The sequence below is a fragment of the Arachis duranensis genome, chromosome 6, assembly GCF_000817695.3.
Source record: "Arachis duranensis cultivar V14167 chromosome 6, aradu.V14167.gnm2.J7QH, whole genome shotgun sequence".
In the NCBI taxonomy this organism is placed as follows: domain Eukaryota; kingdom Viridiplantae; phylum Streptophyta; class Magnoliopsida; order Fabales; family Fabaceae; genus Arachis; species Arachis duranensis.
This window is the reverse complement of record NC_029777.3, coordinates 106,403,703-106,418,497: the sequence shown is the minus strand read 5'-3', so window position 1 is coordinate 106,418,497 and position 14,795 is coordinate 106,403,703. Positions and strand designations below refer to the sequence as shown.

Genomic DNA, 14,795 nt, shown 5'->3' with positions numbered 1-14,795 from the left:
TTACTAAGTAAGAATTGGTTGTTTTATAAGATTAAAAAACATTGTAGCCATTTATTTCTCTCTTTAGTATTTTCTAAAAAGGATTTGATTTTCACATCACATTAGTAAAAATAATTATTTTTTATATAAATAGTCATTAAAAAATAAATTTAAATCTTTTAAAATGAAAAAATTGATAAAGCAATAAAGTTAGGGGTTAATTATCATTGATTTTGTAACTTCATAAAATATGTATCTTACTATTTTAATTTAAGAGTGATTAGTTTATTTTATCACTTTACTAATTTTTTTTATTTTAGAGGATCTTGATATTTGAGAAATAGACAAAATTAGATGATTGTGATTTATAAAAAATATTTCATTTTATTAGACAATAAAAATAAATTTCTTAAAAAATTGTGTAAAATGATTTAATTGGTAATTATTCTACTTTTATTTTTCGCATATACTATTATATACATCCTCTAAGACCTCCTTTGTGCTGGAGGTCGGGAGGCACTTTAAGAGGGATGTTGAGATCCCTCTTTTGTATAGGATATTGTGGACCAATATATAATTTTGTGCTTCTTTCACAAGCCTTTTGGCCTCATTTTTATTTTTGGGGAATACATCAAATTTTAGGTAGTTGACTATAGAGGTCATCCACTCTAAATGTTGATTGTGTATAATCAGTACTTTCCAGAATCCCTTCTCCGTGAGGGCCTCAATGTTGTCCCGAGATTCCTTCCCCGTGAGGCCCTTGGTGTTATGGTGGAGGAGAAAGCGCGAGTGGAGGGTCTTGTGGTTGAGCTTCTTGCTTAGATTCAGATGCTATATGGTTGTCTTCGCGTTCATGATCCGCCATTTGTCAGGCAGTGTACTCCAGGTCTCCGGAAACGGCGCTAATGTTTCGAGGGTTATCTGAAACGTTGGTTTGGACCTGAACGTAAGGTCCAAATCTCTTTGTGTGGCAACGTTCGACTTGTTGATGCTAAAGTGTCGTCTGTCCGAGTTTCTCGTGAGGAAGTGGGAGTGGTACCTGCAAAAAACTCTGATACTTAAATTAGCAAGAACTTTGAGCAGGTTTTTAGTAGATGAGAACGTGATTTATACCTGGGGGGTGCCAGTATATTTACAGTAGAGTTAATAACCACTTTTCTTGAGTAGTTTCATCTTTTCTAATGGATAAGCGTTCTCTTTATTTTGGGAGTTTGTTAAGACCTCCCTTCTAGATGTAGCGAAGAGATATACAGAGACAATTACTTATTAAGTCAAATAGAGCTGGACCTCTTTGTGAAAATCCGACCTCCTTAAAGATATCAGACATACCGTTCGGGAGCCACTTTATTAGTGGGCCTTTTGATTTATTGGCCTGACTTTTATTTATTGGGTCAAAATATGAACAACAACAACAATAATAATAATAATAAATCCATTTAAGGACTTATAAATAATCAAAGATTGATTCTTCAGCACAACAAAATCCTGTGCATCTTCTTGGTTTTGTGATGATCTGATGATACAAATAAAAGAAAAAAAAACCTCTTTCTCTTTTTCTTTTTCTCACTTTATCTAGAAGCATTGTTACTATGAAAGAAGTAGGCCAATATCTTTGACCAGAATAAAGATTCTGGAAAAGTAAATACCCATGTCCCCTTTACTCAACTATAGTGGTAAAATAAATAAAATATAAAAAATTTATAAAACCTAAAACTGCTTGAATCAACAGTACAAAAAATTAGATACCAAAACAAAAAAAAAAGTACAAAAAACTATTAGAAAAAACTATTTTATAGTCGAAGAATTCAAGTACTTATAAAACTTTTTCAGATTTTGATCTCTCCATGTGAATTTTTTTTCTCTTTTCGGTATTGATTCCTCGAACCTCATAACATCAATTCACAACAATATTGTATGTTTCTTAGACATATTTACAGATGAATCACGGACAAAAATATATATAAATATGTCTTATTTACATATGTTTTTGTCCCTGATTCATCCTAATCTTTTCACAATAATCCATATTTACATTCTTTGTTTTGGTCAATCCTTTTCTTATATACAAAAATATTATTATATTGGTTACTTTTTTTTTTGGTATAATATTATATTGGATTATTAGCTCTTTACTAATGGGCTTTTGGAATGAGAACATAGGCCCAAATAAGGCCCACAAAATGGGTCCCACAAAATGGTCTTATTATTGCTTTGATGCTGATTGTTTTTGATTGGGCGCGCTAAACAACACAAATTCAAAGAAATGGCTCCAATTTACAGCTCTGTACCAAAAACACCAAACTCATTTCGTCGTAAGATGAAACGAAATGAAGCTCCAATCCCAACAAAATTAAAGCTTCATCCGAGAGAAAGAGAGAGAGTGTGTGTGTGTCCTTCTTAGTTATGAAGTTAAGTTTGAAGCTTTGTGTAGCACCGTGGCTTCTTCCTTCTTTGTGGTTTCTGCAAATTTGAGTTCTTCGAAAGTTTTCATCGGTTCCTCGCATTATTACTCACACAGGTTAGTTGCAATTACTCACTCCATTCATGTTGCCATTGTCATTCCCCATTTTGATTTTCGCTCAACCTGGTTCGAGTTTTGCAACTGGGTATTATGCTCTGCATGTGTTCGATGAATTTCCTCAGTGACACTTAGGCTCTTTTGCATATTAATCAAATATCTCTATATTAGACATGCTATTACTAGTATATCAATAGGCACGTTTTTGAACAATAATAAATTTTGAAATTAGTTGAGATGAAATTTGTTTATAACTTAACTACGGGGTCTTGGTTCATGTCTTGAAAATAGCCAAAAAACATATATTTTTTATGGATTATATATAATAAAAGGTATTTTAGTAAAACAAGTTGTGCACCAACTCAATAGATTATTATTTAGTGAATTTAAAAAAAATACTTTTTTGTGCAAAACCAGTAGAAATGATCGAATTGCATTCTTCTATTAGGGCAGTTGGATAAAAGTTCCATGGATTTGTGGTTGGAATTTACTTCATCAAATTACTATAAAATCTGAAGCAGGCCTCATTCCCTCATTCAACCCACACACAATCATCCAAAGTTGGAAAAGATCTTGAGTTACAGATGGCTTGTTCAGACATGTTTGTACTTGTTCATTTCAAAGTTGGAATCCTTTTTTGATGAATGTTGATACTGATCATCAAGATTCTCTACTTGAGTTGAAGAATCTGATATTGGCGAACATGGGTGAACTTGGAAGAAAGAGGATATCTCATATGGCATATAAGTTGCATGGTATAATAGGTCCCCAATTATCTGACAGTCGGGTTATTTGGCTCACCTCTGACCAAGACATTCACTTGATGTTTGATTTCCATGTCTCAAGTCGTGAGCTACGGTGTATAGAGTTGTACATTAAAGTTGAAGACATGATTAGTTCAGCCAGTTCGAAAGCCAATCCGCAAGTTGTTCAATCGGACAATATTGGTATTTGGTAGAGGACCAAAGAGAGTACAATCACCAGTGACATCCCCAAGTTTTGCGTTCCCCAACCATGTTGAAAATGTGAAAGTTGATGGAAAAAGAACCAATGTTTGTGCAAGCCCAGGTGAGTTCTCTCTGTGATGAGCTGTTTATCAATCAATTCAGTTTTCAAGTGATTTGTCAATTTTGCATATATCAATTTTCTAAACCACATCCATAATACTATATCTTAGTAAGAGAGGGGGAAAAGAAATCTAGGAAGAAAAACTCAAGAATGGAGTGAAATCCAGTTAAATAAAATATTGACAAATTTATGTTTCAATTTACCAATATTTACTTTTCTTTAAGAAAAAAATAAAATAAAATATATAATGTCCTCTTTTACTCGGCCTCTTTGGTGCTGACTGCTGAAGGAGAGTGTTATGCTCTTAAATCTTAATCATCTGCCAAGGCCACTATCCTGCTGCGTAAAATTTTGATTACTATGCACAATGTAGCCAATAAAATATACTTTGTTTTCTGACTTGAGTTACTTTCTCCTTTATTGCAGCTAACATGGCATCAAGAGGTGTTGCAGTGGACAAACTCTGCCTTCCACCCAAGACTGGGAATATTGCAGGTGCCTGCGGTGTCTTTCCACCTCCAACTTCAAAGAAATCTTCATTTGTGGACATGGGTGCTGATCTAGGACTTTCACCTCCGAAAAAAATGCAAAAAATGATGGATGGCAAAGGGAAGCCAGTTGAAAATGGTGTGCTGATCCCCAACATTGAGGAGTCCAATGTGTACTCCAAACCCTTTCAAGCCCAAGATATGTGCCGCAACTTGGAGCCACCTATCACCTCCAAATCTCAGATGGTGCTAGAAGGCCGAGTTAAGGAATTAGAGATCCGCCTTGAGTCAAAGGAAAACGAGAGAGCTGCCTTAGAGGAATTGAAGGTTATTTTAACCGCCAAGATTAGTAATCTGGAAAACAAGCTGAAGGAGGCTGATAAGGAGAAGGCTCAGTTAAGGAAGGAGAAAACAGCATCAAAGCCTCAAAAGGGATAATTGAGTCGTTGGAGGCAGAGGTCAAACATCTGAGATGTTCCATCCTTGAAGCAAAGGAGAGAGCACACAGGAACATCATGGAACAAGTGTGTCTTCTGGCTCCGGGTATTGACTTTTTGCTTGTTCACCCTGATAATCAAGTTGTCAATGGAGAGATTGTATGATACAAGCCCATTAACAACAGCTGTTACTTCTGGCCCAATACAAGAAGCTGAAAGCGATGGGAAAGTAATTGGGCCAGAGAAACTGTTAGTTGAGCAGAGAAACAAGCGTGTGAAGAAAGAACCAGTTTGGATGAATAGAAGCACTGTAGTCCTTCATCCAAGCTGGTTGCTTCTTCACACGCTTGTTTCTCTGCTCAGCTAACGGTTTCTTTGACCCAATTGCTTTCTCATCGCTTTCAGCTTCTTGTATTGGGCCGGAAGTAGCAGCTGTTGTTAATGGGCTTGTATCATTGTAAATCCTAAGAAGGATAGTGTACGACAAGTTACCTATGCTATGGAATTTGGATGCAAACGTCCAACACATCCAATGTTGCGTCCATGAAGCAAAGGAGATATCACATGGTAACATCATGGAACAAGAATGGTAGTGAACCCCAAGTTCGTTTTGTTGGCAAGCACTCAGGTGCAACGCTGATTGCATAGGCAAACTGCAAACACTTTATGCTACAATAGGATAATTTCGTTGATATGTATTAGCTTTATTTTTGAAATTTTAAATATGACACTCACTGCAAGGTGTAAAATTAAAGTGACTTGTATGAGGAGATGCATGAGGCCATGCATCAATTCTGTTGGAATGCAGTTTTATGTTAGATTTTGCGTCTTGTTCTCTCTGAATACAAGTACCACTTATGTAAACTAAAGTATTGAATCAACTGTTAAACTTAGTGAATATGCATTGCGCCAAATTTTAATGGTAAAGAGATGTATTTTTGCTTCATATGAGATATTTTCAGTATAGCCAAACGTTATTTAAATATTAAACGGTCAATAATTTTAGTTAAAAAAATATAAATCACCTAACATCTCTCAATTTTTCTTCCAGTAAATAAGAAATTAGCTACAAAACATTGCATACGCCATACGTTTAATTCTTAACGATCAAAACATTGCATACGGCATATGGAAATTTATGAGTGTTTTTAGCAAATAATCTTGGTTTAACGCTTTTAGGTTGTTTTCCATATGTTATTCTCCTGTCATGCTTTCGGATGGTCCCAAAAATCAATTCCAACCAAATTAACTCGATTTTTATTTTTGTCAATCATAGAATGATAGAGATTGCTGATTTCTTCCAACAAAATTTGCTCATTTCTTTCTGACCTTGATTTATTTATTCATTTGCTTTCAAGAATTTGTTTTTATCATTTATTGATTGTAGATTAATCCTTATTGAAAGAGCTAGGCTTCACATATCAAGGTCAAACAGAAGTTACTTCTGTAGTTTGGACTTTCGACCGAACTTGTGAATTAATAATTCTCAAGATTATATATCTCCCTAAAAATTATACTTGCTTATGATAGTGGTTTGGCAATGTTGCTACTAATTCAATGCAAAACTCATCAAATTTTTGTACAGATTAAGTGAATATTTTCTCTGAAAACCAACAACAAAATGTTAGTTTTGTCCTCTTGTCATTATATATTATTCTACCAGTTTCAATCAACAACTTTTATTCATGAATTATGATACATTAGTGTGGTTGAGTGCAGAATGATGCAAGCTTTGCTGGACAAACTCATGCCACTGCTACTTCTGCAGATGCTTCAAGATTATGATGAATGGGTTCAAAATCAATTGGAAATACTACTTAAAATCTGGATTCTAGTTAATAAATTATTGGGCAATTTACCAAAATAAAACAATTGAGTTTTAAAATTTACCAAAATACAACTTTTACAAAATGGATACCAAAATACAACTTTTTAGTAAACTATGTAAACTGCGAGAGGGGTTCCATGGATTCTAAACATACATAAACCGTTATACCCCAAATACCCGGATAGGCATAAACTTCGAGTTCTTTTGCCACTGAACCTAACACATGTTTCATCCAACGGCAACCATAAATAGATCAAGCACCTTTAATGGATCAACCAACTAAATTTTCATGGTTGAGGAAATCAATACCGAATTGGTGCAATTAATAAGAAATTTGACCAGTAAATTTGATCCTAACACGAGTTGACATTTTTCTATCTAATTAAATTATTTGATCATATACTGAAAGTAAGATTATAAAAGAAAGAAAGAAAAAGAAAATTGAAAGAACTGAAAACATTCGAAGCACAAATAGCAAACAAAACTACTGTTATTAAAATAATTTATTAAATCTTACAAATCATAAATGTTAAGGAACAGACTCATTATGTATCAATACTTTGTACAACTTTTCTATTTTCTAATACCGCCCCACTCCAACTCCTTTTCGGCAAAGCCATCAAGGGAAAGAAGACGGCCTGACCCAAGAAACCCTACGGCATAGCCATCAGGCCCTTGGACAGGGGACACAACAAACCAAACCATTCAATCTTACATTGTCATCATAATAACTCTAAACTAATTAAGAAAAACAATCATAGCCAAGTTGCAAGATAATATGAATGAAACACGGTGATATAAAGGAAAGGATGATCAAGAAGCCTGTCAGCAGTCCACCTCTTGCTAGGATCCTTCATAAAGCACTTTTCCAGAAAATTATGACAGAAAAAACCAATTCCCTTCGGCTTCTTGGGTGATAGTTCATGATGCTCAACCAAGTACCTCAACTCCTCAATAAGTAAAGGGCTCTCACCCCAGGCAGGCCAGTGAGCATTTCAATCACTATGCAACCAAGTGCCCATATATCCATTGGAGCATCAATATGACCAGAAAACGCTTCCGGCGACAAGTATGACGGCATACCTCTCGGCTTGGACTTCCACAACTCAACATCTGTTTTCTCCTCTTTGGTTTTCGATAATCCAAAATTCGCAATCTTCAATTGATAGTTTGCAATCTCTTTATCCAATGAAGGAAACACAAGAATGTTCTCCGGCTTGAGGTCACAGTGGACGATTCCTTTGCGATGAATATGTGAAAGCCCTTTAACAATCATGCGTACATAGACACCCACCTCGGTCTCGGAGAGAGGTTTCTTGTGGATCAAGTCAGCCAAAGAACCGTAAGGAGCATACTCCAAGAAAAGATTGTAGAATTGACGTCCGTGCTCTACCGTGGTCTCAATTCCAAAGCATCCAATTATTTCTGTGCATATAAAATATGAAAAATATTAGATAATTAATCTTTTTTCTATTTCAATCAACATTAGTCCTCTATTTTTTTCACTAAAAGCTTTAGCTCCTAATTATTCGTAGATTCTCTTAATATTTGTGATGTTGACATTTTTCTTCCATGGTAAATGGGGAATTAGGTTATTTTTTTGTGCTTAAATTATATTGATCTGACTTTTATATTTCGAATTCAACTAACATGACCCTATGTATTAAGCATAAGAAATTATTTTAGAATTTTTTATGCAGAGTGGACTTAAATTAACTTTTAGGGAGGGGCCAAAAAATTTTTATAATTAACAAAGAATAAAATAAAAATGGTTTAATTACTCTGTTGGTTCTTATAGTTTTACGAAATTTTTAATTAAGTTCTTATATTTTTTTTCTTTTAATTAGGTACCTGCACCAACTTTTTTTTTTCAATTAGGTCCTTTTTTGTAGTAATTGGCTTAATTGTATAGGGACCCAACTAAAAAAAATTGGTACAAAGACTCAAATAAAAGGAAAAAAAATTGTAGGGTCTCAATTAAAAAAAAATTGGTGCAAGAATTCAATTAAAAAAAAGTATAGGAACCTAATCAAAAATTTCGAAAAACTATAGAGATCAATAAAATAATTAAACCAATAAAAATTTATACATAACTACTTATAGAAAAGGAAGAAGTAATTGTCCTTCTTATCTTGTATGAGGCTCTGCCTCTCCAACTATGAACATTTAAGGAATATAGAAACAACGTGGTAGTTTTAGTTTCACCATTAGTTCAATGATTTTATTAATAATTATATATTAAGATTATCAAAAACAAATGACATATTTCATGGTATAAATAAAATTTTAATATATGTATTTGTTACATTAAGAATTTAAAATTCTATATATATATATAGTGTTACTATTGTAACTTTAATAAGTATGCCTAATTAAGATACTCACTAACAAAAGTAAACCTTCAATTAAATGCGGATTAGTTATACATTTCTCTCACCGTTGTAACTTTACAATTTCCACTCCCTCAAGAATATCAGAAGATGCTAAACCACAAAGTAAAGCATTATTAGCTTTTTAAAGAGTAGGGGAAAAAAAGTCAAGGTTTAAAGAAGAATTAGTGAATGATGAGAGGGCCATGACTCGATTCAATGTTTGAATGACTTAAAATGAAAAAAGAAATAAAAGTATTTTTTTTAAACAAATTTTAAGTCTTATAATAAAAAGGAAAAAACTTGTTGAAACAATTTTCTTTAAATTCGTCATTTTTACTTAAATCTTAAAATTTTGAACCAAATTACCTATAACAAAAAATTATAAAATAAAAAAAAAAAAAGATAAAGAGAGTGTTTCTGCTTCTGCAAAGAGAGAAGGAAAGAAGAAGAAGGAAAAAAGGAAGAGGAAGAAGAAGAATAAGTTATCTACGATCTACCGCTATCTCCACTTCCGCTGCCAAAAATTTAAAATCAAGTTAAACTTTAAGAACCATTTTGTATGCAAAAAAATGTTGAAGATAAAAAAAATTTTTAATCTATACCTTAAGAACTAAAATCGTACTTAACCCCCTTTTTAAATTAACCACAAGATGATTGATAGATGGTAGTAAAAATTTAGTGACGGTTTTCAAAACCGACGCTAAATAGTGGTGTAGTTGCTAATAATTAATAACAACCACCACAACAACAATAATGTTCATGACTCAGCAGAACAAATGAGAAGGAACGAAGAAACTTTGTCCCAATCCGAATTCTTTGAATTTGTGGGTAAACTAAACCATATATATATAGAACTTTTTCACAACTTTACAAGAACTTCCATTTCCCTGAGTGTAGTTGGGATCACAATGAATGAATATGCCAGTTTTGTTGAGGGTCCCAAATAATGCATCCTCCAAAAACTTATCTACTTTTCTCTTTGGATGGTTGCTTGACTTCATATGCTCTCATCTTGGATTTCCTAACCTGAGGTGGAAATCTATTGGCTTTTTATGCACACAACCTTTTTTAATATAACGATCTTGTACATAGCATGAACCATTTGTTTATTCCATCCATATAATATATTTCAGCCGTTAATATATTTGTGTATAAATACATATATAATTTAATTTTTTAATGTGTATTTATATTTTAATATATATTTTATATTGATGATTGATTTTTTTTTGTCACCCACGGTATCTTCCAATCTGACAGGTTAAGGACTAATCTGTCGCGGATCGGAGCTCCATTTAAGGGTCTGCCGCTGGCCAATGGGTTGCTGCATGCACAAAGCGAGATTCGAACCTCCGACACTTGCTTAAACGGACGAGTGAACTGACCACTCGATTAACCCAAGTTGGTTATATTGATGATTGATTTTGGTAATTAATTTTAGTTATATGTAGCATAGTTGATCAAAGTTATTTTACACACATAAATCAGCATGTGCATGAATTATGTAAAGAACAAGTGAAGCATATTATAAATGCATTTTTTATTAATACTTGTAGTAATATAATTAAGGATAAGGTGCCGCCCTTTTCTAGTTAAATATGATAAATTGAAAAGTTATTTCTGAATAATATTATTGAATCAATATTATAATGGTCAATTTCACAATCAATTCTATAATAAGTTGTTCAACAAATTTTGTAAGAAATTAATTAAAAATAAATTTGTGTTGAGTTTAAATTTTAAATATTTCTTTTAATTTAAATTTTGAATATTCTTATTCTTAAGAGTTTTAATTTTTTTTATTCTTTGTATCGAGTATTATTAGTTGTAATATTGACGTATAATATTAGTTCTCAATATTTTCTTGTATTTTTTTTTATAGTTAAGAGTGAGGTTCAAATTCAAAACTTTTAAATAAAACTGAAAAGATTATATCATGTGAACTATAATTTATTGTCTTTTTCGTTTTTTTTTAATTTATGCCTTCTAACTATAAAATAATAACTTCAAGCATCATATAGTCAAGGTAAGAGAGCAATGGTGGATATCAGAGGATGGGAAAGTAATTAAGGCACACATCTATCTTTGTCAAATTAATTAAAGATAGTGAACTACTCCGAATAAATAGACCATAACTAACTTAGATGCTGAAAAAAGAGAAAAAAAAATGGACCATGCATTAATGTATTATTTGATTCAAGTTAGATAATTAAATTTAAGGTTTAGCTACCATGTATCTTAAAATCATTATTAATAAAAAATTTTAAATATCTTGTTTTAATAAATACACAATGATTACATTAAAAAATAATTCTGCACAAATTTTTATAATAAATTTTTTAATTAGTACTTTTTACTAACTAAATTCTTTTATATATATATATATATTTAAATTAAATGAGAATATTAAAGACGAAATTAAAAACTATAAAATGTGATAGATAGAAACCTCCTTTTACTTTTGAAATCAAACCCTAGCATAGCTATGTAGGGGTGAAGGAGAGAGTGGTGTTTGAAGGCAACTTGCATGAGTAAATACTATTTACTCATAGTAGTCCCTGAGATTCACGCAATTACTCATAGTAATTCTTAAGATCTCGATTTCTCTATTGTAGTCCTCCAAATAGAGTTCTGAGTACTCAAACTAGTCCCTGTCCATATTTCAGGTAATGACTCATCACTGGAACGCTGATGTGGCCTCGGATTACCACGCTGGAGGGCTCCCATGGCTAGCTGAGCTGTCTAAGTTTCAATTTTTACCCAGATTGGTCCCTCCTAGTATATGTAACCATAAATCCCCAAATTCTCATACACTTCCCCTGTTCGTCTTGTTCACGTCTTCTTCTTCTTCTTTCATACAGTTCTTAGCATTGACCACTTCGCAGGCGTTGTTACAGATGCTATCCAACTTCGGCTTATGGCTGAATAAGCTTATGCTCCAAGCATCCATTGGCCACTTCTCTAAGTATGCCCAAGCATCCTCATTTAACCTTTTGATCTTGTCCATTCCATCCCTGAATTCTTGGTATGTTGTTGCCCTTGTACATTCCCACAGAAGTCCCCGTAGCTGTAAGTCCTTCCAGTTCTTGTTGAAATTTTTCTATAAATACCAGACGACTGCTGATATCAGTCCCTGCCAGATTCAATAAACATTATACATATTATACACACATAATGGTCCCTGACTTTATAATCGTGACACATAATAGTCCGTGACATTTGACTACTATCCCCATAATAGTCCCTACAATTGAAGCTCGTGACCCATACAAGTCCCTAACGTTTATCTAAAGTGTACATAATAATCCAGAAAGTATATAACATGCTTAATAGAAAATCCAGATTAATCAGACAACCAATAATTACAAGTTCTCCATATAATGCATACAAGCATAATGAAAGCATCAAAGGTCCAATCATCTCACAATGGTTTAACTAATAACTAACCATCGAAGTAAGCATAACAGCATAACATCACAATGGTTTAACTAATAACTACCCATCAAAGGTCCAATCATCTCACAATTAATGCAAATAAGCGTAACAGCAAAATCCTTTCCAAAATAACTCAATTTCGAATGAAAACACAATTCATCAAGTAAGCATAACAACAGAATNNTTTCCCTAATAACTAACCATTAATATCCAATGATCTCACAATTAATTCAAATAAGCATAACATCAAAATTATTTCCCCTGCAAAACTAACCATCAACCTGCAATGAAAGCACAATTCTTCACAGTAAGCATAACAACACAATTCTTAATATAAGATCAAATAAAATCAAAGCAAGACAATCAAATAAATTCACACCTTTTGTATATCTGATATGAAGCACCAGTCATGATCTTTATAATACCCCAAGTCCTGATGAAGTAGCTTAAGAAACCATCTCCATGTCTCTGTATTCTCCACTCTGACAATAGCCCAGGCTATGACATAGATATGATTATTTCCATCTAACTCCACGGCTGACAAAATCTGGCCACCAAACCGTGTCTTCAGGAAAGCACCATCCAGACCTATCAAGGGACAGTAACCAGCCTTGAACTCGTTTTTGCAGCCACTTAAGCATATACACATTCTATCAAAGGTAACTTCACCATCTGGTTGGGGGTTGGTGCATATTTGTACAGTGGAACCGGGATTAGTCTTCAACAGCGTCATACCATAATCTCTAACCATTCTATATGCTCTTTCTCATCCCCATATACTACACTTCTTGCATCCATTAATGCCCTGGATATTGAGTTTTTATTCAGTGTCAAGTCAAACCGTGTCTTGAAGTAAGTTGTAGCCTCGCAGTGTCTAAAATTTGGATACTTTCTCACCTTCTTCACAAGCTTGCTGCATACCCAATTCCTGTTGGCAGCCCTATTCTTGTCCTCTCTTGGGCATGTGTGGTTATCATTGAATGTTTTAATTTGCCAACAGGTGTCTTCATGGTCTCTTGATGCATAAGCCACCCATGGGCACTCTTTGACCTTACATACCGCCCTGCACCTTATGTTATCATTTTTCACTATCTTTATGCTTCTACCCTCTTGGATTGTATATGCTCTCACAGCTTCTCTAAATTCCCATTTAGTTTCGAACTTTATGCCTACCTCAAGGTGCAGCTCTCCAAACCTTGCAACCTCCCTAAATAGCAGACTTGCCTCTTCAGATTTATTTCCTTCCTCTAGCTTATCTTCTGAGTTTGGAGGCATCTTCATCTCCTCCGAGTGCCAAGAATTGGTGCCATCTGAGTCAACACCTGGGTCTAGTCCATCATCTGCCCCTTCATGAACACAACCCACAAACCCAAGGTCAACTTCAGCATCACTCACCTCCTCCACCAAACCATCGTCTTCATGTAATATCTTCTCCTTCCCTTTACCTAGTGGATTAATATTTCTCTTACCCACCGCTGCATGTGTCATATTTCTCTTAATCCTACTCCCAGTTTTAGGATCATTCCCTGTAGCCTCAGAATCAGAAGAACTACCCTCATCCGGACCTGGCTTAAACATGCTATCCTCTTCACTGTCAGAGGAGTCAGAAGATACATCAAAGGAAACTTCATTGTTAAACACTTTGCTACTAAATCCTCTAGCAACGGACCGTGTACAGGGTCTCCTGGAAATACTTGGTCTCTTGGACAGTTTCTGCTTGTTGCTCTTATCTGATTTAGTGTTCTGACTGGGCTTCGTGGGCTGGCTGATTTTGGTGGGTTTGGTGAGCTTGGTGGGCTTGGTGGGTTTTGGGGAGTTGGTCTTCTTGAGAGGTTTAGTTGTCTTGGAAGGATTAGCAGTTTTGGAGTGTGATGGCTGTGATTGCCGTTTGGATGTTTTGTTTTTTTTAGGACTGGATTTGCAAGAAGTATTGGGTACAACCTTAGGGATAGGAGCAACCATGAGTGCATGAGTCTGTGTTAGTGGGGGGCTGACATCAGTATTTGTACCTGCATTACACCCTTCTCCACCATCATCATCCAAGTACACAAATGTGTTATCTTTCTCACACACCTTCGGCACTGACACTGTATGCTCAAAATATATATCAATCAATCCCTTGAGTCCGATCACAACGTCAGAACCTTGTGTTTGTGGTGAAGGAAGGGAAGAGAAGAGCGATAACAACTTATGATCAGATGATTTCTTCTCTCAAATTTTCATAAACCCAGCAAATACAACCCTACGGCTTGATAAACCCCAAATTGACGGTTTATCTTGTATTGAATTTAGAGTATTTTGTAGACCTTTTCTCACATTTACCCAATGAATTAGCATGGTTTTGTATATTCTCCTTTAATTGTGCTTAAGAGTGAAAACATGCTTTTTAGGACTTAAAATAGCTAAATCTAATTCTCCTTGATTCCATTAGATGCCTTGATATGTTTGTTAAGTGATTTAAGGTTTAGGAGGCAAAGATTGGATCAAGGGAATGAAGAAAGAAAGCATGAAAAGTTGGAGAACTCATGAAGAAATGAAAGAACCGGAAAGCTGTCAAGCCGACCTCTTTGCACTTAAATGACCATAACTTGAGCTACAGAGGTCCAAATGATGCGGTTTCAGTTGGGTTGGAAAGCTAACATCCGGGGCTTCGAAATGATATAAGATTTG

General features: G+C 34.3%; 2 protein-coding genes across 3 annotated transcripts; one reads left to right on the top strand and one right to left on the bottom strand.

Moving 5' to 3' along the window:
• Positions 1-2,233: 2,233 nt before the first annotated feature.
• On the top strand, positions 2,234-4,700 carry LOC107495529 (uncharacterized). 2 transcript variants are annotated; one of them, XM_016116675.3, is made up of 3 exons: positions 2,234-2,497; positions 2,951-3,565; positions 3,992-4,700. In XM_016116675.3, exon 3 carries the CDS (start codon positions 3,997-3,999, stop codon positions 4,489-4,491), a length of 495 nt encoding a protein of 164 aa, XP_015972161.1. In that variant the 5' UTR covers positions 2,234-2,497; positions 2,951-3,565; positions 3,992-3,996; the 3' UTR covers positions 4,492-4,700. The 2 variants fall into 2 exon arrangements, with proteins under 2 accessions (XP_015972161.1, XP_052118643.1); XM_052262683.1 differs by having other exon boundaries at positions 2,946-3,565.
• Positions 4,701-4,740: 40 nt separating this feature from the next.
• On the bottom strand, positions 4,741-7,594 carry LOC127748528 (CBL-interacting serine/threonine-protein kinase 24-like). Its single transcript, XM_052263144.1, has 3 exons — positions 7,292-7,594; positions 5,055-5,143; positions 4,741-4,954 (listed from the first exon to the last, which is right to left on the bottom strand). Exons 1-3 carry the CDS (start codon positions 7,592-7,594, stop codon positions 4,741-4,743), a joined length of 606 nt encoding a protein of 201 aa, XP_052119104.1.
• Between the last annotated feature and the right edge of the window lie 7,201 nt (positions 7,595-14,795).